The 24,444-nt window shown below is 37.2% G+C and overlaps 2 protein-coding genes across 4 annotated transcripts; one reads left to right on the plus strand and one right to left on the minus strand.

Moving 5' to 3' along the window:
• The first annotated feature begins 652 nt into the window (after positions 1-652).
• Positions 653-10,075, plus strand: MS3_00007666 (uncharacterized protein). Of its 2 annotated transcripts, XM_012938815.3 has the most exons (7): positions 653-741; positions 2,475-2,671; positions 2,987-3,123; positions 4,823-4,930; positions 6,226-6,741; positions 7,445-7,744; positions 9,185-10,075. In XM_012938815.3, the coding sequence occupies exons 2-7, from the start codon at positions 2,532-2,534 to the stop codon at positions 9,571-9,573; spliced, it is 1,590 nt and encodes a 529-aa protein (XP_012794269.2). In that variant the 5' UTR covers positions 653-741; positions 2,475-2,531; the 3' UTR covers positions 9,574-10,075. The 2 variants fall into 2 exon arrangements, with proteins under 2 accessions (XP_012794269.2, XP_051066525.1); XM_051215978.1 differs by having other exon boundaries at positions 653-2,671; positions 6,226-7,744.
• Positions 10,076-10,128: 53 nt separating this feature from the next.
• SPAG6_1 (Sperm-associated antigen 6) lies at positions 10,129-13,693 on the minus strand. 2 transcript variants are annotated; one of them, XM_051215979.1, is made up of 6 exons: positions 13,455-13,693; positions 13,157-13,419; positions 12,732-13,121; positions 12,370-12,696; positions 12,144-12,335; positions 10,129-12,108 (listed from the first exon to the last, which is right to left on the minus strand). In XM_051215979.1, the coding sequence occupies exons 1-6, from the start codon at positions 13,477-13,479 to the stop codon at positions 11,779-11,781; spliced, it is 1,527 nt and encodes a 508-aa protein (XP_051066526.1). In that variant the 5' UTR covers positions 13,480-13,693; the 3' UTR covers positions 10,129-11,778. The 2 variants fall into 2 exon arrangements, with proteins under 2 accessions (XP_051066526.1, XP_051066527.1); XM_051215980.1 differs by having other exon boundaries at positions 11,586-12,108; positions 12,370-13,121.
• Positions 13,694-24,444: the final 10,751 nt, after the last annotated feature.

The following is a 24,444-nucleotide window of genomic DNA, read 5'->3' on the forward strand; positions in this document are numbered from 1 at the left end:
CACCATCTTAGGCCCTCTGCTCTTCCTTCTCTACGTTAATGAGTTACCGCTGTTACTTAGGTCGTCGACATTATTGTTTGCGGATGATGTAAAAATCTGGAGAACAATAAAAAGTGCGGCTGAATATCTGAATCTTCTATATATGTTAGACCACATTTAGAGTACTGTATCCAAGCAGCTAGCCCGTGTCTGGTAAAAGATACTAACTCCCTTGAGCGTGTCCAGCGTGTAGGAACGAAATTAAGAAAGGGTCTTTCCAGACTCCCTTACGATGAGCGTTTAAAACGCCTAAATCTTTTCCCCTTGTCGTATCGTAGGACACGAGGTGACCTTATACTGGCATTTCGTATCTTTAATCATGATTTAGGTGTTAATATGTCTTATCTTTTTGCTCCCTCCAGCACTAATAATCTCCGAGGTCATAGCAAGAAGGTTCATAAACCACGATCTAATAAACTTAAAGTGGGGTCCCGGTTTTTCTCATCGAGTAGTCAGTCGTTGGAACGCCTTACCCGAACAAGTGGTATCAACCCCATCAGTGAATACTTTCAGGGAAAAGCTGGACGTTCACTGGAAAGCAATGTGTCAGGATTAATACAGGTTCACCAACCTACTATCCTTATTATTGAGGACTGAAGCTTACTCCGCTCTTGTTTCGATTCTTGCGTTGCGTGCTACATTCGAAAAGATTTACTAGTAACATAAGCAACACACTGAAATAGGGACGACCTATGATTTTAAGTAACTGATTGATTAATTGCTTAGATCCATAACTTCAACGGCAGTCCCTGCCGAGTGTTCGAGTTGCCCATTAGTTTTGGTTGTATTATATTATTGTTTTATTTTATTACTTGCTTTCATTATTAAGAGTTCATTTTATGTATCAACTGAGTATGTATTTTATCCACGGGACTTTATTATGGCTTTACTTACGGCGCTATCAGTATTCCTCCACTACACTTAGTACTTCCAGAATAGAAGCAATTCGGATTTCGCACTTCATTTTGAAGGTAGAGTGCATCACCTCCAAGGCCATGATAACGTTCTTGAAACCATATGTCCCATTCAATCCACCGTACATACACTTCCAATGCTTTTAGAAGCGCTTTTGTATCATTAGGTAATTGAATTAAGTCAGTGTCTGATATGTATGAAGCTGATGGATTACATTTTATGGAATGTCCTTCTTTATTCACGTTCGTATGACAATAAGCCAGTAGTATTCTCTCCAACACCGAATATCATGTTCCATACGTCAATAACAAGTCAATGATATCAGCCTTTTTAGTGATCTTCGACATGACGGTCGTTTTCATTCATGGCTTCAAACACTTCGAACATCCATTAAAGGTTCATTAATTTTTTATCCAATGATCCATCCTTAAGTGGCATCACTTGGGAAATAAGACTCCCTGGTATTTTCACTAGGGTCACTAAAAGTTTATGGAAGCGACTTATTAAGGTGCTTTTCTGTCTGGTAAAATAGCATTAGCAACTCTTAGTTTATCCATATTCCGATGTTTTTACAAAATCAAAACCAAAAATTAGTATATCAGGGCATTAAAACGGAAATGGTAACCTAATTCACTATTACTGTAAGTCACTGTGCTTACCCTCTTCTGTATATTTGTAGTTGGTTCCCCAGAAAAGTATGCTCTGTTCTTACAAGAGGTCTCACGGTTAAAGACATTGTTTTTCACTGCTACTTCTAAATAATCGTTCATCTGACTTCAAAATCTAGTTCCTTTATTTTGTTATTTCTCCTGGACTAGAATTTTTTTGACTAATCGATCGGGTTAACGACAGACAGATTTTCGAGTGAAATCCATCCATCTATTTGGCTAAGTAACATCTTTTCATAATAGGTGATATCATTTGGGGATAAGAACTCTAACCCTAATTTCTAACTCCTTATCCCGATTCCTCACACTAGTTTGTAACCATATTTTAGCACGTACTTGGTTGAAGCTTCTCAAGACCACTTCTGTATACCTCTAAGGTCGTCTTTATATTGCAGCCATCATTTCATTCGAAAGTACGGAATGAGCGGAAGGCGACTGATAGTATCTTAGCAGAATAAGAAGTATTAATGAGTCAAACTCCACATCTGTAGTTTGGATAGTCCAGAACCCAGTGACCCATGCCTCTGGGTTTTGGATTCTCTGCTAGCCTTTATCTTTAACCCTCACGGAAAAATCCAGACACTCTGTACACCGCGGATACACTGTAGCTACATACCCTGAATCATTAGTTGCATAATAAATTATTTCTTCTCGTGGAAGTAAGTTTTCCCTTCATCATGAGCAAACGTAGTTACTCTCTCGAGCTCATCGGGAGTTCCTTACTGGTTTACAATTCCGATTTTAAAATGTAATCAAATCCACGTTTTTAAGTCTGTTGTTAACTTGGAATCTCGACGCGATTGATATGTATCGGAAGAGTAATTTTTCCCCCAACATTGTTTTATCTGCCAGGTTATTTTCATCTGGATGCCAATATTCTGTCATTTCAAGGGTTTCTTACGCTAATAAATGTCATCGACATCTCAAGGACAAAATCTCGGTTTAGCTGCCAAACTGGTTGGGCCGAGCGTATATTCAGGTGGAGATTTCGTCAACTGTGAAATAACTTTTCCCGGGAATTCGGATATAGTTAAAGAGGAATATAAATGGTTTGTTTTTTTCCACTTTTTAAAATGTGTTTTGCTGCTTTTGTGTTCTCTGGTAACCAATCCATCTTGTTTGGTTGTACAAGATGACTAGTTTTGTTCTGTTTTTCATCTCTTCCGTTATCAAGTGTTATTTTTTTCAGTCTGGGACTGTCTTTTGAGATATTGCTTCTCGTGCTTTCGTATCAGGTCATTTGTCATACCTAATTTAATTTCATGGCAAATATCCTTTACCAGGGTGTTTAGATGCTACAGTACATCTGCATTTTTTGTTTAATTATCCTTACTGGTTTTTGCTTCTGTTTCTCTCTTTTGAAGGTTACTTACTGGTATTGTTGGCTGTATCATTGGTCAATGTAAGTTGGACAATAGGCAACTAACTACACAGAACCAGGCGTCCCCAAAATCACTGTCATTTAGTACTTCTGAGTGGAAATATAATTGTGAACTAAACTGTATGTATATTTTTTCGTATTTAAAATTCGTTTTTATTATGTAGCTATAAGAAATACTGATTAACTGTCATGTAAACTTTCATTTACTAATAAGAAGGAAATATTTTTTCGACCGATTTTTTTCAATAACATATAGGTCAACATAAAGTACTTGATATTCTGTTGTCGAATCAGTTTCCCATAATTAAAAAGTATTGGGAGGATAAATAAAGAAATAAATCTAGAAAAAGCAGTGTGAACAACAGTAAAAATCCTCAAAAAAACTAAAATAAAACTCGATACAAAAATAGATGCTCACTAACCACACGAAACTAGTGATTAGATTTATTTCGGTTATGACTTATGATACACTAGTTTTTTCTGCTGACAATTTACATAAAAATATGAATGAACTGTAACATATATAATGAGATGAATTAAGTTCAGTTCGTGACAAAACACCGTAACTCTCACGCTGTTATCCAGACAAACTGTGTTCTTGACACATTTTTTACTCATGGGTTGGTAGACTAGTGACTAATATCTATGAATGAAAGTGTCCATAACTCTTAAATATTTTGTTTACTATGTACTGCACTTTGGTTTGAAAACTTGAGTGTTATTATTAGCGCTTATGCAATATGTATGGCTCAAAGACGAGTACGTAAATGTGTACTTGGTTACTTGGATAATAGTTTTTATCTTTAGGAAATCAGATTTCCTCTATTATTACGAAATTTAAAAAATCCCACGCTAATTTGTTTTCAAGTACTAATGTTTTTACTCACTATTTTTCTCAATGAGACGGTAAACTTTAGTGCACATTTCTCTTTAACTACATCAACTTCATCTTCAGTCTTCATAGTGAATATTATTGAACTTAGTATTTTCGAGTTTTAACGTGATGTTTTATGCATTAAATCGACAGCTGTTAAATTGTGAATTGAATTCTGTTCTACCAATTTTCTTGTATAAAGACTTCAGTGATATTTTTATCACTCGCATTTAAAGTGCGAAAAAATTGAGTCTAAACTCCAGAAGACATCTGTTTGTACCGTTCAGCCATTCAAATATCAGTAATCTACCTTCGACCACTAACTTTTTGATTCAAACACCACTCCAACCCCTTCGATTTCGATGACAATATTGTTGTAACGGGTAAATGCTGATTATGGAGCAGCGTTTTATCGATCGGTTCAGTGACACATAAAATTGGCCTAGGGTTCTGATTGGTTCCGCTTCCCTGTCTAGCCCAGCCAGTTGAATCCAGAACGCAAGTCTTAGCCTCTTGATATGAATCATTATATTTCAGACATACTCTATTTATATACCAACCAACCAGACCACATCGTACCATAAAATAGAAAACAACATTTGTACAATATTTAACAAGTGAAATAAATATCGACCAACACGGAGTGTACATTTAAAGTCCCAGGCCACCATTAGACTTAACATGATAATTATTGGTATATTTTTCTGCACATCCTAACAAATGTATTATTGTTAACCTTCAAAGTGTGGCCCATACCCAAGTACCTGGTGAAAGAGTTAGTCTAGACCTCAAATTACAACCAAATTTATTTCTGAGTATCTCAGTCCCCTTTTAAATTTTTCTTGTAAATTTGATATAATGACCAGTCAAATTCGTACAAATAATTTAAAAGTCTTGTAACATTTTTTATGAATAATTTTTTTTTCCGATTTCTAATTCATGTAGTCGATGCTGAATCATTATTCATTTCTACATTGGAGTCGAAAAGTCAGTTAATATGTATCATCCCAATGCATGTGAAATTTATCCCAGATAATAGCTTCAAAGGACCTGGTAAATTTCAAAAGTCTATTTACACAATTTTTGCAAGTGGTAATGATTTGTAGTATTGTCTGCCGTTTCACTCACATTTTCTAAATCCTTTTACCATATTTAAAATGCTAAATAGCTGGTAAGTCTATTGACCAGCAGAAACTTAGCACTACAAATTAAGCCTCGAAACCCTGTTATGATAAAGATTCCTTATGTCCACTTCTTTTCACTGATTATCAATGGGTTTTCTTAGTTTGGTAAAATTTCAAATAGTAACTGCCCCAGTCAGTATAAGTTTACTAGAGATTCTCATTAGGCAATCATCACTCCAAGGTTGTCGCTGTTGTATACGTATAATGTACAAAAGTATCCGTTTACTTCGATATACAGTTTTATCACATGACTATCTAGTTCACATCATGTTTTAATCTTAGCATTGTTTAATCATTGGTCCTATCACCAGCAAGCTGTTTCAAAGTGGTAGTTGCTTTGAAACTTACAGCTCTCCTTGTAAAATCCCTAGGATTAAAAACAGTTCATTTCTCTCTTTTCATGACTTTATAAGAACTACTTCTCCAAAGAACATATTATCTTTGAGGACAAAAATCCATTTAAATAATAAGAAAAACCAATTGGGTCACACTGTCAGTTAATGCATAAAGATTAGCCCGCTTCTGTTTTCTTATGTATTAGGATATTTTAATTATAATTTCTGTTTTTTTAGTAGATTGAGTTTAATAAAGTTGGAATATTCTGGTCTTCTGCAGATAAAATTGTATAGAATGAAGGGGATGAGTCCTTGAAAATGTTTTGGAAAGCATTTTATATCTAAATGTTATGCTAATTATGGGATATTTATTGGTTCACTGAATGTGGTCACTAATTATTCGCATGAATTTTTTACATATACTACACTTCCATGTAAAATAGTCTGAAAAACCCAGATCTTTGTTTGTACGTTTCGGAATTGGAAAATACCGAGTTACATAGAAAGTATCATTTCAAGCATTTCAATTTGTCGTATTCTATAAATATCAGTGAAAAAACACATTGATTTGTATTATAGTTTAAACAACAATCACACTTTCTTAAATAAGGAAATATAACTTCCATATACGACGATTTGGACTGTAAGTGTAACTAAATCAAATAAAGATAATGAGTTTATTACAGAGAACCAAATTAATGTAGAAAATAAACCAAAAATGGAGTACATCTCATCTTCATTTTTCTGGATTTATGTGTAAACATTTCTCATATTCTTGTTTGTTCTCATTTTTTGTAACACTTCTTATTTCTTGTTTCCAAATTTACAGCCAATTTGTGTGCTTATCTACCGTATAATCTTTCACCTAGTATTCGTGGCACGTTATTTAAGTTCGCGTACAAGGTGGTTGTGGCAGTTCAAGTAAAATATCTGAACTCAGATATCAAGACACATACTATTCAGTTGCCTCTTCGTGTTTTACCTTCTTCAATAATGTATCACAGTTTAAGACTTCAAGAATGTGATGACAAGAAAGAAACATACTCTCCCGACTTGTCAAATCCGTTTTGGGTTCCAGATACCAGAGATAAAGACTCTTGTTTTAATTTTGGCTTTGATGGAGGCTTTTCCTTGCAATCACAACAAGTCAACAGTTTTTTGTTTGAAGATACGGAAACACATACTAATAAATCGGTTGGTCAAATATATTCCTCTTTGTCTCATAATGTTTCCCAGTGTGGAAACTCGAATTGCTCAGATCATTCTCCAGAAAAATCAAACGAAGTTTATATCTATCCCAGTTCACATATGGAATTAATGAATCTGTTAGCATGTTCACCACCCGGTGGGTGTATTCGCTGTGAACCATATTAATTGTGGTTGTTTATCATGATCTTTATGGCTGGTCACATTTTTGCTATAGGATTTCGTCCTGGATATTTCACACTAAATAATAAATATTTGAATACAAAGTTTGTGTCACTGCTGTTTGCTTGATATTTTATACTCCATCACTTATTTACTCAGTTCTACGTCATCAGTTAAGAGCAGATTTTTATCACATATCAGAAAAACTTTATTTATTCGGAGGATATTCCTAGTTATCGATACCTTGGATTCACTGTCAAAAGTCAATATAGAAATACCGAAGTTATTGTACACTTGCAAAATAATCGTTGTTCACTTTTGTTGGGCTTTAATGGACTTCATTTGATATACGTTTCATAACTATGATTAACGTTTTATGGGTTAAACAACAATCTTAACTGACTCAACTAAATTTCTGCTCTACTAAATATGACGTGGAACTATCAACAACATGAACGGTTGTTGCTGTTAAACATAAGTCTTTAACACTGCAACACAGACACATTCAGCTAATACGTTCCAAACATGTTGCGGTCGATCACTTTAGTCTTAAATATCAACAGTGATGAAACAAAAATCTTCATATTAGTCAACAGTGTAAATTATTAACCACTTGCTTTCAAGATTATTTTCCTCGTGTTTGCATACTTCAAATATACTATTTTGTAATTTGTTTTTAGCTAACTTCGTGATTTCTACTCCACGTGGTTATGTTGGACGGTTATCTTTCCAACGTACGTTATACTGCTTAGGTGATATGGTACGGGGTTATTTTGACTTTAATGAAGCTGTTGTTAAATGTCTTAGTTGTGTAATACGACTTGAAAGTGAGGAAAGATTTATGCTTCACCATGAAAATCCTTTCCTCCTGCCAAACTGTGGAATTAAAAGTAGAAGGAATGAGGTTCAGAATTGTTCTATGGGATGTCTACCTTTAACCAAAATTGGTCAACCTTTATGTACAAATTTTCAACCTTTAGGTAAGTTTAACTATGGAAACTGCACGTATTGTTGATTGCCTATGTGTGATAATCCATCGTAACTACTGTGCATGAAGAAAAAAACTAAAAGTTTTATTTGCAACCGGTCGTTCACCTTCATAATATCATTACACTGACAGGCAGCTGTATAAAACCGTTCTTTCTAGCTTGGTGGACTATGATCATTACCAGTGAATTTTTAAACATTTTAGTAAAATTTTGAGTTGCTAATTTTATTGAGGTTAACTAAAACTTTATCAGAGTCAGTGCTTAGTAAATATGCCTTTTGGTTTACTAACAAATCTGGGAATATGTACCTTGAAATTCCAACCGGGTAGTAAATTAGCAAATTTCTGGCTGTTCAGTATCAGCGATATGCAGATAGTTGTTCTGGCTTTCCGCAAATATTTTTAGTTTGAATAAAACGTTATCAGAGAGTTAATCGTTTTAAAACTAGGACGTTGAAACCAGTTGTGCCCCCAAATGCCCTGGTATGGCCGAGAGGGGTGGGCCCGCCCTCCCTCGAAATGCTCTCACACGGCCACGCGTACTCAGCCTCCATCAGGAAAGTCATACTCACTGCCTTCTCGTGGCGGGGGTGTTGTTTACGAAATTGAGGGGACGAAAAGCGAATGTCCGGCGCTTTAACCGGATTCCAAACCAATGGTGCACGTGGACTCCAGTATCCTGCGGGAACAAATGGCGTATGAACCAATCGTTGGGCGCCGGCTACCATAGGACTGCATCTCCGCACGATGATCCATTGCCTTGTGGTTCAGACCTTTAGGTCCAAGGCTCGGGGTGTGGCTCCCTAAGAAAACCACCTGCTTCGGTCTGGGGAGTATCCTAGCCCTCACAAAGAGCGAATGATTTGTGTGGCGCATATCTATTTGGTGCCTCCTTGTACCAATGTTTATGTGTTTAAATAAATAATAAAACCAGTTGTATACGGAAAACCAACATAACTTGGGAACTATACTTCTTTCACAGTTTCATACACCTCTTTAAAATAAAAAATACAGTGGGAACCCTAGGACATTATTATAAACTCATTTTCTCTAAGAATATCAGAGTATAAACTAAACACTTCATATTCTGTTTAATAGAATAGTATGTATAGCAACATGTACAACCGATCACATGAAGCAGCTAAAGATGCAGACTCAATAACTTTTTAAGGTATTGCTGCCTTCGAAATTGAAAGTTAAAAGTCATGTTGGTGAAAGTGTGACAATATCAAGGCTTATATAGATTCACCTATCCAACTGCTTCTGTGTTGCTAGTTCATGTAGTTGATTATAAAACTCACAATGTATATATTAGTAAATAGTTCCTAATATTATCTCCGCTATTCTTTTGTACTTATAATTGTTTTCATTCGTTCTATATCCTATGCATCATGATTTATTTTTACTTTAATCGTGTTATTTTTTATTTCAGGCTCTACACAACATACTACATGGACAGATATAAAATTATATTGTACATCTAAACTGTTACTACCTTTTACGTTGCCTATTCCAACAAATATAACGCCACAATTTCATTCTGTTAGTTTAACTAGTCCATTTATTTCCTTAGATTATCGATGGCGTTTACACTTAGAGCTTGATTTAATATCTGATAGTAGTAAAAATGATTTGTTAGACCATTTTCAAGGTAAATCATGTGTAAAAAGAGCCTACGGTACGGTATGGACAATTCCACTTAAGTTAAAAACTGAAAAATTTGTGTGGGATATACCAATCCAGTTAGTACATTCAAATCCTTCTGTGATAGATAATTTAAGTGATTCACTGAAATATCCCGTTTGTATATCAGATATTTGACATTTTTTCTTTATATATATATTTATATTTTGACTTTTATAGGTTTATTTTTTAAAACTTTTACTTATATTAAAAATGTAATATTTTGCGAATATGTATATGCTATTTGTATAGTATCTCAAATACTTCTATATCCTACCTAGTATAAATTGTTCTTATGGGTGCATAGCTGTAATTTATTTTGTTTATATAAAGTGATAAATTTGTCCATCAATACTAATAATTATTTTTTTTTAAATACACAAATATATCTTTCTTTACTCTTATACGGTGTTTGCTGTACTTTATGATACTTCCCAATTTGAAGAATTAAAGTGGGAATGATGGTAGTAGGGTAATTATTTCTTGCTTATTACATATTATGCCGTTAAATAGCGTCATCTAAATGTATTAACTAAACATTTAGAGTTTCTGTTAATAATTCGAAGTGGCTAAGTTTAATCCATCGGTAAATAGTAGCAAAAAATTGTATAGGTTCACTGTATATTCTCACATTTCAAACTTTGATTATTTATTTGTTATTATGTTGGCTAGTGGAACGATATTTATTTGAAATACACTTTTATAAGTGAATAGCACTATCAAAGTCAACGTGCTAAACGGTTTAATGTAGAATTGGTTATATTTGAGTTTGTGTTTACATCTAGTCCAAGTTCGTGTATCTCTTGGGAACGTGTTTTTAAATAGGCTAACACCACTTCCTTTAGATCATTTGTTCTAGCAATATAATCAGATACTCGGAATACCTTTTTATATAACCTTTTGTTTTTATCCCTTTCCAAAAAATAAGTACTCAGCATTTCATCAGAGCTACCCACTACCCTCATTTTTACTTAGTTTCTTTTACATATAACTCCGTCTAACTTTCCAGAGGGTCATCTACAGGAGACTCGCTTATCTGTTTAATGAAGACCATATGATAATCCAAAGTTATTTGAACACTGATCAACAGTTTACATATAGTTGAAGTGAGTTTCTCCGTTCCTAAATGTAAAATGTGGCTTCAGGAGTAATATCTGTCATCTAAATCGATGATAGAGAGTGAAATTACCGACCTAGCGAATAACTTCAATTATCTTGGGTGTCTCATTGGTCGTGGTAGGTTTTTATCTGAATAAATCTCAGCATGGACTTTGAAGGCGTGCTTGGCTTTTCCCAACATACATCAATTATGAGGTAGGCGAGATTTCTGCCAACCGAAAAACCAGTATACTGCTTCGAAATCCATTGTCTTTTGTTTTATGACCATAAGACATGGGCTTCAGAAATAGGTAGAAACCAGTGACTATTATTTACTTATAGGTGTCTTATAGGTAATGGTCATGTATCGTCCAGTGGCCCCGTAAGTAATCCCAAGGGTGCGCGTGGTATAGCAAGGCAGTTGGTAACTTTATCAGTCTTCAACAGGTGCTTGAGAAATGTACAAATTATCCACAGCTACCGCCTGCCAGGACGCAACGTCTTGCTTCATTAGCCTTCTAAAATTTGAGGTTGGTTGTAATAGTAAATTTATTAGTATTTCTCATCTTGATCACGTAAAATACATCACGATCAAATACCTATATGTGTCGTACTTATAATTCTTTTTCCAATTTAAAAGTTGCTTTATTTAAATACACCGACTTTCTGTAATAAAATTCCCAAATAGATTACAGTTACATTTCTGAACCGATGTAGTCAAGGAGTGGTAGTTTACATTTGCTAACTTTTTCTGTCATTCTCTGCTCATGTAATTGTCTTTTCAATAAAATGGTCATCTTGTGACGAAATTTTAAATAAGTGAAGTGAATGTCACAGGCATTGTATAAGATACTATTACTACTGAGAAGTAATCTGCTAGTATGAAAAACAATCTTTTGCACTCTCACCTTATTTCCTATTATTAAGACATTTGCTTTTAAGGTATCTAAGTTTTATGTGAAATGACTCTCGTTGGTGAAGGAGGGTCGATTTATCCCACTAGCCAGTTACCTGACATGACATTTCTTTTATAAGACTAACAATCAATTAACTGGGATTCATTTAACTGATATATTTTTAGTACATAAAATATTAAGCATTTTATGGTATTCAAATTCATAATGTTTTAATATTACTCACTAACTTTTATTTGTAAAATTATGTTGAATGCTTTATAAATTATGGATTTCTTCATGATAGTTAATATCTTTGAACCGTCTTTATTTCTTTACTCAGAATTAGACTTCAAATCGGTATTTGGTATGCTTCTACACGCTCCATTAATGTTTCGGCATAACCTGGGGAGTAGTAACGTACAACCTCTTCTGGATAGCAGTTGTTTATAGCATTAATGTACTCCGACAACAAGCCTTCGTTGTCGTCCTTTAGCTCCTGTATTTTTTTAAGACCTCCAGATGCCACAAACCACCGACGTGCTCTGCTATCATGTGGGAGAACTTTGCTAAACTGCGCAACTGCATGTTTCAGGATACTTGGAGGTGCTTTTTGCAATAAAGGTTCTAGTGCCTCTAAATTAATACACTTCTGAATTATTAGCTTCAGTGCCTTTTTGGTCTAAAAGAAAAAGTGACTATGAGTGACTATGATACCTTTGTTTTAAGATCCTCTGAAGCATTTTGTTTTAGATAGCACTCCAACAGATTCTGCAGTACGTCGGCTTGAGCTATGGCTTTCGCATGTTCAGGGGAATGGCGACCAATCTGGCCAAGCGCCCACGCTGCGGCAGCCTGTATCTCCTCGCTCGATTCCTTTATGAGTACACATTTTAATTGTGAAACCCCCTAATGGAAGTGTTTATCATATGTAACAACTTACGTTTGAAACTATCACAGCCATCGCTAAGGTTTCAGAATGAGCGGCTATATATCCCAAACCCATAACACCTGGTAGACATGTAAATCCTTTAGTATCCTCAATCTGGTCAACTATTGCAGCTATCCCGCCGCAGTTAACAATTAATTGACTGAGTTCTGGTGTATGTTTGACTATTTCCTTGACCAAATTGCCGCAGTTTTTCCTAACAATTTCATCCACGTCCTTAAGGCACACCAATGCAGCTGGAAATATTTCGGCTTCAACTACTAGCTCCGCCAAGTCCACAGAATGTTTAGCGATTGTTGATAAAGCAGCAAATACTTGGCGCTAAAAGAGTTTTAGTAAAAAATCACCCGTCTCACCTTAAGTAGCGAATCTTGATTTAGTACAAGCTGTGCAAGATGAGCGATTGCTCCACCGTCAACAACCGATTGGGCAAGATCAGCTGTATGTTTTGTTATTTCGGCTAGTGTACATGCAGTTGCTCTTTTAAGACTTATTTCGGGTTCTTGAATGCATAAAACAAGCAGTGGAATGGCACCTGCATCTACGACCGCCTGAGAGAGCTCAGCTGAGTGTTTGGCTATACATCCAATTGCACATGCAGCACCCTCTTTTACAGCTGGATCGAATTCCTCCAAACAAACAGTGAGTGCATCCAAAGCTCCACAGTCTACAATACTTTGTGAAAGTTCAGCGGAGTGTTTGGCAATCGACTTCAGTACAAATGCGGCAGCTCTTTTATAAAATCTCTAATAAAATAAGATAAATGAATTAAACTAAATACGTTCTGTTGAGCTAGAGAATAAACAAGTTGAGGTAGGATATCACCCTTAACAATGACCTCAGCTAAATCTTTTCGATGATTAGCTAGACGTCCTAGTGCGATAGCCGCAGTTTGTTGAATTGTGGGTACCGTATCAAGTAAAAGTGGTCTCAACAAAGATAATACTCCTAAATTTTGTAGAACATCAATATTTTGTGGCTGGACAGCAAGCTCGGCGACGGTTTGTACAAATTTAGTTCTAGACTTTTGGTACTGCTCAAAGTCTATATTTAAAAAAGAGGGTTAATATATGCCAAACCTTGTAGTATCCGACGCTGGCTCATTTCATAAATATGAATAACCAGTTGTCATGGTGATCGGAACAGATAGAGCAATTGAACTTCGTACAGAAACCATTTTCATTTACTCAAATGATGTACATAAAAGAGACTCAAAGGTATTGACCATTGCTTTAACTAAGTATTGGTTGTGGCACCTACAAGTATTTGTTCATGGCTACTTGTACAGTGCGACCAGTGTTTGAAAAACGTTGCACTTGTAGCGGTAAGTAAATCCCAAAAATAAATAGCACTAAGTTTTCGACATTGGATGCTGACCATATGTTTTAGTGAACTCATCTAGCTGAAGGCGCTCGGTCATGCATCCGCACCAGATCACGTGTGGTAACGCCGTGCTCAACATCAACCGCAATCGCTAGCCAGATTAGATCAGAGAATTCCGATATATTGGTCATCGCCAAATATACTCTTCCGATCTCCTCGACTCTGTCTTTTGATTTCTCTGGGTGGGAACGAAATACATTAGAAGGTGTTACTGGTAGAAGCGTTGTTCAAACACTGAATACCTGTGACTTCATCATTGGTGAGACCGACGTGAACTGGTACACCTAATTGCAACTGTGAGTCTGTTCCTTTTTGGGATCTTTTTTATATATCATTGCCTTATTTTTTTCTTTTTTTAAACATTGTGATTTTTTTCGTATTTTTTCTTGGATATATATATTTTCCCCTCGTTCATTATCGTACTTCATACTTCATCATGACTGAACAGACACCCAAAGTACTCAAGCTTAAGACTTTGTCCCCGCCTTCGTTTCAACTGATGCCTTTCTGGCCCGACAACATCGAAGCCTGGTTTTGCTACGCAGAAGCCGACTTCTCCGAGCACGGCGTGATCGACACACGTGCACAATTCCTCGCAGTAGTCAAGGCACTACCGCGCGAATTCAACAGGTACGTAACACCTAGTATGTTTACTAGTGATGTTTCCGATCCTTACGAAATCTTAAAACGCTCGATTCTTAAACGAGGAGACCTAACCGATCGACAAAGGTTAGATCAACTCTTCAATAACATCGACCTGCAACACGGTTCTGCGACGGACATGTTGCAACGGATGAGAGAGGTAATAGGCCCAAGAACTTTCGACGAAGGTCTATTCAAACAACTCTTCTTATCAAAACTTCCCCAACAGGTCCAAGCAGTTCTGGTCTCGTTTCAGAACAACGCCTTAGACGAACTAGCTGCATCAGCCGACCGCATTTTAGAAATTACGAAAACTACTACCGAGGTATTTTCAGTCAAAGAAAAACCTCAAACGACTCAGAATGATATAACCGAATTATGTCATACACTCACGCGTTATCTTAGTCTTCGTACCGACCGTAAGAGATCGCGCACCCCACGTAGAAGCATGTCACGTGAGCGATCTGTCTCTAGACCACGAGAGACAGATAACCCCGACTGGTGCTGGTATCATAACCAGTATGGAAAGCTTTCCAGAAATTGCAGAAAACCCTGCAATTTTCCCAACACGAAACAGACTGACTCGAAAAACAACTCGGGAAACTTCCAAGCCGGCACGCGTTAACGGCAACCGTAGCCGGCGAACAAAGCCGTCTGTTATACGTCACAGATGTGACAACGAGATTTCGCTACCTCGTCGACACTGGCGCAGAAGTTAGCGTTCTCCCAGCAAATCCTAACGACCGGCTTAACGAATCGGCTTTTAACTTACAGGCGGCAAACGGAAAACCGATCGCTACGTATGGCAAAAGGTACGTTTACCTTAACGTGGGTTTACGCAAACCCATCCACTGGATTTTCGTTGTTGCAGATGTTTCTATGCCAATCATTGGTATGGACCTTCTACAACACCACAATCTGATCATCGACACGCGCAAACGGAGGCTAGTAGACGGAAACACTAATTTGTCCGTTTGCGTTACCTCCTTTTCTGGTTGCAGATTATCCCCAGTCACAACTAAGCATAGGATAGACCCACTCTATCAGCCACTACTCGATAAGTACCCTGGGATACAACAAACTCAACCGAAACTACCGTGTGTAACCAGCAACGTTACACATCACATCACGACTACAGGACCACCTGTATTCTCTAAAACACGACGACTAGCTCCTGAAAAGCTAAGGTTAGCGAAAAACGAATTCGACCATATGATAGACTTAGGAATCATACGACCATCAAATAGCCCATATGCATCTCCGTTGCACATGGTCCCTAAAAAGGACAGCAACGATTGGCGTCCAACTGGTGACTATCGGCGATTGAATGCGAAAACCATTCCCGATCGTTACCCGTTGCCTCACATTCACGATTTGACAGCTACCTTGAAAGGTACAACTGTCTTTTCGAAAATCGACTTGGTTAAAGCGTATAACCAAATCCCTATGGCTATTGACGACATTCCGAAAACAGCTATCATAACTCCTTTCGGACTCCATGAATTTTTGCGAATGCCTTTCGGTCTAAGGAATGCTGCTCAAACATTCCAAAGATTCATAGACGACGTTTTTCGAGGTCTCAACTTCGTACATGCGTATGTTGACGACTGTCTAATCGCAAGTCCGGACAGAGAAACATATCTCAAGCATCTGGATCTTGTTTTCGAACGACTACAAAAACATGGCATAACTGTAAATGTTCAGAAATGCCAATTCGGAACCGACTCGTTAGACTTCCTAGGACACACTATCGATGCTCAAGGTATCCGACCCCTTAGAACCAAAGTGGCAGCCATTCTGGATTACCCAGAACCGACCACCGTCAAGCAATTACGCACGTTTAACGGCCTTGTAAGTTTCTATAGACGTTTCATACCGAAATGCGCATTACTTATGAAACCTCTTACCGACCAACTTCGTGGAAATGCGAAATCCATCAATTTGGACGACACCGTGCGAAAAGCATTCTCCACAGTTAAGGAACTTATCGCTCAAGCAACAATGCTCGCTCATCAGAACACTGAAGCACCCATTAGTATCGCAGTAGATGGATCCGACTCGGCAATCGGAGGAGTCTTACAACAATGGGTTAACAACTCCTGGCAACCCTTAGCATTTTTCTCTAGAAGGTTGCTAGACACCGAATCGAGGTACAGCACATTCGGTAGAGAACTCCTAGCTATGTGTTGTGCTGTACGACGTTTTCAACACTATATCGAAGGCCGTGAATTCACTCTTTTCACGGACCATAAACCACTCACCTTCTCGTTAAGCTCTCCTTCTGACAAGTACTCTCCCCGTGAGTCTCGACAACTGGACTACATTTCGAGGTTTACTTCAGACATTCAACACATCTCTGGAGCAAACAATGTAGTTGCAGACGCTTTATCTCGCATAACTTCCCTGAACAGTTTCCGAGGTATCGACCTTCTTAAACTCGCCGAGCTTCAAAAGGAAGACACTGATCTTCAGCACGAGTTATCGTCTACAACCCTTAAACTACGCATCAAACAGATGGGAACAGGTAAGGAAACCTTACTTTGTGACACATCTACAGATAGGGATCGCCCAATCGTGCCGAAACATTATCGACGCAACGTCTTCAATACATTGCACAAACTTTCGCATCCAGGTGTTCGTGCAACCATCAAGCTTATAGCGGAACGATTTTGCTGGCCTGGAATGAATAAAGACGTGAGGGAGTGGGCCCGCTCCTGTGTAAGCTGCCAAAAATCTAAGGTCATCAGACACAATAAATGTCCCTTAGACTCGTTTAAAACTCCCGATGCTCGTTTCGACCATGTTCATCTGGGTTTGGTAGGACCTTTACCAGATTCAAATGGATACTCTTATCTTTTAACCTACGTAGACCGTTTCACTCGATGGCCAGAAGCAGTACCTATCAAGGACATCACTGCTGAAACAGTGGCCCGCACCTTCGTCGAACGATGGGTAGCAAACTTCGGCTGCCCTTCAACCATCACTACAGAACGCGGACGTCAGTTTGAATCCGAACTTTTCCGTCGTCTGACCACACTTTTAGGGACCACTCGCTTCCGAACGACTGCCTACCAGCCACAAGCAAACGGGTTGGTAGAACGTTTTCACCGACAACTAAAAGCTTCACTATCAGCTGCAAACGTTTCACAGTGGACCGACGCTCTTCCAGTCGTCTTACTAGGTATCCGCAAGGCAGTGAAAGCTGATATTGGATACACTACGGCTCAACTCGTTTATGGAACGACACTTCGACTTCCAGGAGAATTCGTGGATCCTTCATCCTTTTCAATGAGCATGGATCTAAACTCCTACATGAACAGGCTTACAAACGCGATGCGTTCAGTTAAACCTGCTTCCACTCGACCACAATGAACCGATGTTTTCGTTCAACCTGACTTACGATATAGTACACACGTTTTTGTTCGTCGAGATTCGCATCGACAACCTTTCGAATCAACATACGAAGGACCTTTCAAAGTTCTTCAACGTGAATCTAAGTACTGTATAGTCGATAAGAACGGAACCCACGATAGCATCAGCATCGATCGCTTAAAGGCAGCGTAGTTAGAAGGAAATCCTATTCACGTCGACTTTCCTTCGGTACAATCGCACAACACGACTCCTACACTCATAATTCCCCAACCGACAACCAACACTAGCGATGACACTCCGAATGTGCCTGAAAATAAACCTAAAACGACGCGTTCCGGAAGAAGATTAAGATTTCCAGGACATTTAAACGACTACTGCACGTAAATCACTACTCGACATTTTATATTATCTCGATCTTTTTTTACGACATATATTTTTTAAAAAAAAAAAGAATTTTAATATGCTCATATATTTATTTTTTTTACTTAAAAAAAACAAAACAAAAAAAACATTTTTAACGCTAATATGTGTGCTTGAGTATATTTTCCATTTTTCGCCGACATTGTGTTTTTACGCACATGCGAGTGTATTTCGACATGCACTTACACTTTCTTTTTTCTTTTCCAGGACGGCTGGAAAAGAACAATGCAGTTTACGAGGAATCGAAATTTTTCGTTGTAACTTTTTCTTTTTTTACTATGTTGTACCTCGGTCCCATATAGTAAGGAAAGACGACCAGACGCTGCTACACTTAGTAAGCTATCAGAAGAGTGTTTACCAACGACAAACTCGTTGGGTTTAAACTTCTGGCTGGCCACGTCTTAGGGTCGTCACTGCCTCACTAGGGGGGGAGTGATCTGTAGCGGTAAATAAATCCCAAAAATAAATAGCACTAAGTTTTCGACATTGGATGCTGACCATATGTTTTAGTGAACTCATCTAGCTGAAGGCGCTCGGTCATGCATCCGCACCAGATCACGTGTGGTAACGCCGTGCTCAACATCAACCGCAATCGCTAGCCAGATTAGATCAGAGAATTCCGATATATTGGTCATCGCCAAATATACTCTTCCGATCTCCTCGACTCTGTCTTTTGATTTCTCTGGGTGGGAACGAAATACATTAGAAGGTGTTACTGGTAGAAGCGTTGTTCAAACACTGAATACCTGTGACATCATCACACTGATGTTCTTTTAGATACTGTTTCACTATCAATTTTCTAACTTCGAGTTCTCGAAAAATGAGTGACGTGCCTTCATTTTTGATTCTCATCTTCAACACTTGTTTTTGTCTCTTAGTTTTGTAATCAGCAAGAGCATCTTCAGGTACATGTGACACAGTTTTGGCTGCATCTAGTCTAACACTAAGCTCCTTCTCTTCAAAGAAATCAATAACACCTCCTAGATCTGATGCACCACGCTAATTGCGTGTTGTAGGCTTCTTAGACTTAGAAATATAAGCCACAGATACAAATTTAGTAAACTGAAGGACAAGGGAACATTATCGGACTCGTAGATTCTCCTTTTATTCCATTATGGAGTCGTGCAAACGTAGAACTAGAAACCTTTACGGCTGAACAACGTTTGGATTCAATAGTTTTTATATAGTTTTATAAACATTAGTAATGTCGAGTCAGTGAAGTGGCATGGCTCTTGCCAAATTTTCCGACAGTCTATCACTCCATATCGAGCAGTTAGCCAACTCACTTCAAGTCATTTACAACCAATCCGCATCAATTTATTACTGTCATGTACTGGCTCATGTGTTGATGATCTTGCTCTGTTGCTTGTACCTACTTTTACATATGCATTTCTATAATAACTACGTGTTCTTTGTATGGTCATCAAGGTGGTCATGGTACCTGGATAAGACGAAATTGTAATTTGCGTTATATGCTTACTATGAGTTTTGACTCTGGCAGTAGCCGGTTGATCACACCATTTCCGTCTTACTCAAGTAGGCCCCTAGTTCTTTGACACAGATCGTCTACACTGGCGACCAACAGTAATGATGTTTTAAACATACTCAAAAAAGCCTTGAGCCTATTTATAAAGTACTTATTATAATATGAATCTCCTTAGTGCTGTTGATTCGTGGATAGCTATGATTATATGTTCCCTCCTTTCTGTGACCCTTTGGTATTTGTGATAGTCGACTAAAATAGAATTAACCCTCTTGTTTAACTCTGTAGATCGCCAACGTAGATGATCTATGTCGAAATGATTGGAGGCCTTCTCGAGTTAGACGTGAATGATGTGACAAACTAGCTAATGTCGAAGTCACACCTCATAGTCAGCACCTTACGTGGACTACCCCATCGACGTATCAATGTACCACAGATGCTTTGAAGACTGTACAACACAGAGGACGTTATTACAGAAATATATTAGTTAAAGTAGATACAATCGAAAGTAAAACCACTGCTGCATGGGCCAGTCCATGGTATACGATTAACTTATGCGCGTTGGTTGTCCCTGACCTTGACGAGGATCGATGATTCGCTCGATATTCAATGACCCGACTGACGGATGATTTGGCTAGGGCTTAGTGGCATTTCGCTGGCCCTACAATGCTGTTGAGAATCACATCTTTGAATCCGGTCTGTTTGGACTTAATGTATTTTATGTCTCTGATCAGCCAGAAGTTCAAAGTTGACCTTCTTTTTGCATAACAACCCTGACAGCAAAACATTTTACCTTCGTTCCAAATCTTACATTATATTTTCACCAACTAATATTACATCCAACGATATTCTTACGTCAACCGCTAATGTGTCATGATGATTTACGATTGAATGATATTGACGTCACCCACTTTAGTGTATTATATTCAGAAGACAAACATGGATGATACCCATGGAATCCCGGTGTAAAAAAACATGATTATGTAGTATTCACACTTGCTGTTGTGAATAGATCTTCAGTATCCAGGGGTGAACTAGTGCATTTTGCACATCAAGGGATATTTAGATGTGAAAAGCTAAATCGATACTAAACATGAACGAGTTAAAACTAAATTTGTTGCTTAAGTCGCTTAAATCTTTATTGTTTTATTGCTGGCCTCTAACCAAAAGTAGGTGCAATGGTAAATGTAATATATCTAAGTATCTCATCCACGAGAGATTCTGGTTCACCGAATTTTTTTCGCCACCTAATAATCATACCACAAACAATATATTTATTACAATCTGCTTATTACCACTGCAACTGATATCGTTTTCTTCATATCAGTTCTTGCCAGTTGACGTATTTCATACAGGGCCCATTGGACAGAACATCCTTTTGACACCATAGACTTTTAATTTGAAAAATGTTTGTCATTTCCTTTGGTTCCTTCAGTAGACAAAAGTGTTTGCTTAATATTCTCGTTGAGTTAATTAAATAATTAGAAGCACTCAAACGGATTTGTTAACTGAGAATTATTGAAACAGTGCAAGTAAAAGTAGGTAGAACAAGATGAGCACAACCATTCATATTATATTTGGGATTCGTAATAAGTGAACAGTGGATTACTGTACGTACAAACACCAAGACTGTTTCAGCTTAAATGCGAATCCAGCTTTCTGTAACCTGTTCTAGGTCTTCTCGTTAGTTCCATCATGCGTCTGTCCAGCTGTGTATTGTGTAAATACTTGTTATAATGTAGTGTATACTCATCGGTATAAGAATGAACAAACTAAAAATATTACTCACAGATTATTCTCACGTAACATCATTCAAAACACCTAAAATAACACAGTTCAATAAATTAGTTCGCGCTCCAGACCATACTATAACAGATTTCATACTACAGTCCACATTTTGTATTATTCAAAACCTATATTTTACTGATGAAGCCGTTAGTAATGATCCCCTTGATGTCAATACAAAACAGTATGAAGTGTTATTTTCGAATGTGGACACATTAAAAGTCTAAGGTTTCTGATGTCTAGAAAATAAAAGCAGTCCGGATCAATTCAGGCAAGTGAGTGATTTGAAAAGCACTTGTAATTTGTTTTTGGACGCCAAACCTTGTAATCTTCGTAGTTCATGTCAATCTTCTTACGCAAGTTATCATATGTGTGGAAACGTTGAATATACATAAAGAGCTTTAAAAATCCAAGTGGTCAACTACTAAATTACTGAATGATTCTGGATGAGTAGGACGGAGGTATGACTCGTTATCGCTTTCTACCACTTGCTGCGGCTTTTCATATTTATTAAAAAAATAAATTGCTAACACAAGCAATTCCAGTTCATCTACTGGTGATATCAATGGCGTAAAGTCAATTATTTCTAAGGGAAAATTATGATTTCTTATAAGGACGTCCATTTAAAATCCACAACTAACACAATTAGTAACTTCACTGTCCATCAGTTGCCCATTACTGTCACAAATAATATTCGATGGAAGAAAAAAAGAGAGTAGTTGTGCCAATATTTTTTCCTTAGTTTGCATGGCCTTCTATACCTTGGTTAAAGAGCATTAGATTGTCTGATTATGCATTTCTTAATGTACTGGTTCTTCTATCTGTACCTTAATTTAACATCTAGTCTTACAGTACTCGAAGGCTGTAGGAGGTATGAAAATTCACCCAGTTCACTTAGAGGTAAAGGTAGAGCCCATCATCTTGAGGCGTAGACTTATTCCATATCGTTTAAAGGAGGCTGTGAATAATGAGATGGACAAACTGGTGGAAAAACTCATACTATGTTTTAGTTATTATTGATTCGTATTCCAAATGGACATGAGTGGTACTAAGGAACAGTCCTATCGGACACTTCACTCAAAGGGCAGTGAGGAAGATATTTGGCCGTGAAGGTATAACCAGTGTATTAGTAACGGATAATGGAACCCGTTCCACAGGAAGAATTTACCAGCTGGCTTACTGATATTGTATGCCGTCATCTATATACAGTCCCACGATTTCCTCAGTTCAATGGTTTCGCAGAAAATTACGTTTACATTTTGGAGAGTGCTGTGACATGAGTGAATCTTATTAATCTGGAAAAGCCAGAAAAATGCATCGACAACTTCGTCATCTTTGTAGCGACCGAAACGTCAATATTCGGTTTGAACGCAGAACTGTCGAACCGATATTTATTTGATTAGACCGGACTACGTTTTTCTGTATGGTGTACGAAGCGTCTTTGAGTGACTCTTATTGACTTACATCAAGACACAAACTCTGTGTTCAATTTAAACGGTTGTAACTTAAGAAAGATAAGAAATCAAAAATACAAAATATCATTTTATTGACATTTTAGAAGGAGCTCTTTAACTCGTAATGAAATTATTGGGGACTACGAAGTTTTGTGGATATTGTAGGGATAAGTAATTCATGAGAAATAAAAGATTTGTTAACATTCGAAATTGACACTAGAACTTACTATCTAAAAGCGCCTCGCTGAGCATGTGCACTAGACCACGTCTCAAGTTCTTGTTAATTGGTTTATTTGAACTTGTTAATGTTTCATTTCAAGAGACTCGGTCATATATATTATCAAAGTCTTCCATACCCAAATCCTCTTTTAACACCAAACAAGGTAGTTCACTCCGAAACGAAGGTTACGGCGATTAGAAGTGGTTGAATCTATATACTAACTTAGAATTCCCGGAATAGTTCAACGTATGATAGATGGAACATGATGAGCACAACTGAAGGTATTATATTTGGAATTTGAAGTAAGCGTAGAATAATGCATAAAATAATGAGTATTGAATACGAATACCACAAAGATGCATAGTTCTTGCTTATACATTGAGTAGAAAACTAATTGGCAACCAATTTATATAAATCTTAAGATCACTTAATTTATTACCGACAATGACACAACCAAATATTATATTAGACTGAAAATAAACTATTGCATAAATCACAAAATGTATCGCACGGATTTAGTAAACCAAATAAAAATTAACAAAACTAATTGATAAAGTAACTCCACCTGTAGCTCTTCTAGAGTTACTGCCAGTCCCAAGCCCGAGTAAAGGAGGAGGGTTGGGCATGGTGTTAGCGTCCCCATCCCGTAGAAAACTAACTCGCTAAAGAAACGCTTAACAGAAAAAGTAAGTAATTGATAAAGATATTCTCTTAAACTTATTAAAGACGTTAATTTTAAAAAAAGAAATAAAATTTACTTCATCACATTAAAGTACTTTTAAATTTTTGGGGTAACATCATACATGAAATGAAATCTGCTACCTAGAATAATGTGCAAATATTAGAGAATGCTTAATATTTTAAAAGTTACGTAGAGCTTTTTAGTAGTTTGAAGAAAATCATTCTTACAGTTGTAATAATAATAACTGATAGCTATTTCTCCGTGAACTATAAACAATGTAAGTAAAAATTAAATGACAGGCACTTTAACTGTTCTCTAATTTCTTTCAACTTGGTTTACAAATATATTACATGAAGTGTAAAATGTCAAAAAAACAAATTATCTCTATATTGTAATAAATAATCTCATATACAAATATTTCGTGCTGGAATGTCACAAACTGACCCTAGTAATGAAATGGTATTTCCGGCTAAACAAGAAGTATCCATATTTTCAGAGTATGACAGTTTAACAAAAGTGATATTTTGGTGCAACTCACAAAGATTTAGTTCCTGGTAATTTATCGAGTTGATTTTTTAACAATATCAGTTCACAACTACCATTAGAAACTGAAGATTTCTTAGGATAA

This window comes from Schistosoma haematobium, chromosome 4 (genome assembly GCF_000699445.3).
Source record: "Schistosoma haematobium chromosome 4, whole genome shotgun sequence".
NCBI lineage: Eukaryota > Metazoa > Platyhelminthes > Trematoda > Strigeidida > Schistosomatidae > Schistosoma > Schistosoma haematobium.

Coding starts and splice junctions, on each gene's coding strand:
- MS3_00007666 (XM_012938815.3), top strand. CDS start 2,532: ATGTCATCGACATCTCAAGGACAAAATCTCGGTTTAGCTGCCAAACTG. Junction 3,124..4,822: donor ATATAATTGTGAACTAAACT/GTATGTATATTT, acceptor TAATTCATGTAG/TCGATGCTGAATCATTATTC. Junction 6,742..7,444: donor GTTAGCATGTTCACCACCCG/GTGGGTGTATTC, acceptor ATTTGTTTTTAG/CTAACTTCGTGATTTCTACT.
- SPAG6_1 (XM_051215979.1), bottom strand. CDS start 13,479: ATGAGCCAGCGTCGGATACTACAAG. Junction 13,420..13,454: donor CCAGCGTCGGATACTACAAG/GTTTGGCATATA, acceptor TTTTAAATATAG/ACTTTGAGCAGTACCAAAAG. Junction 12,336..12,369: donor TGGCTGTGATAGTTTCAAAC/GTAAGTTGTTAC, acceptor CACTTCCATTAG/GGGGTTTCACAATTAAAATG.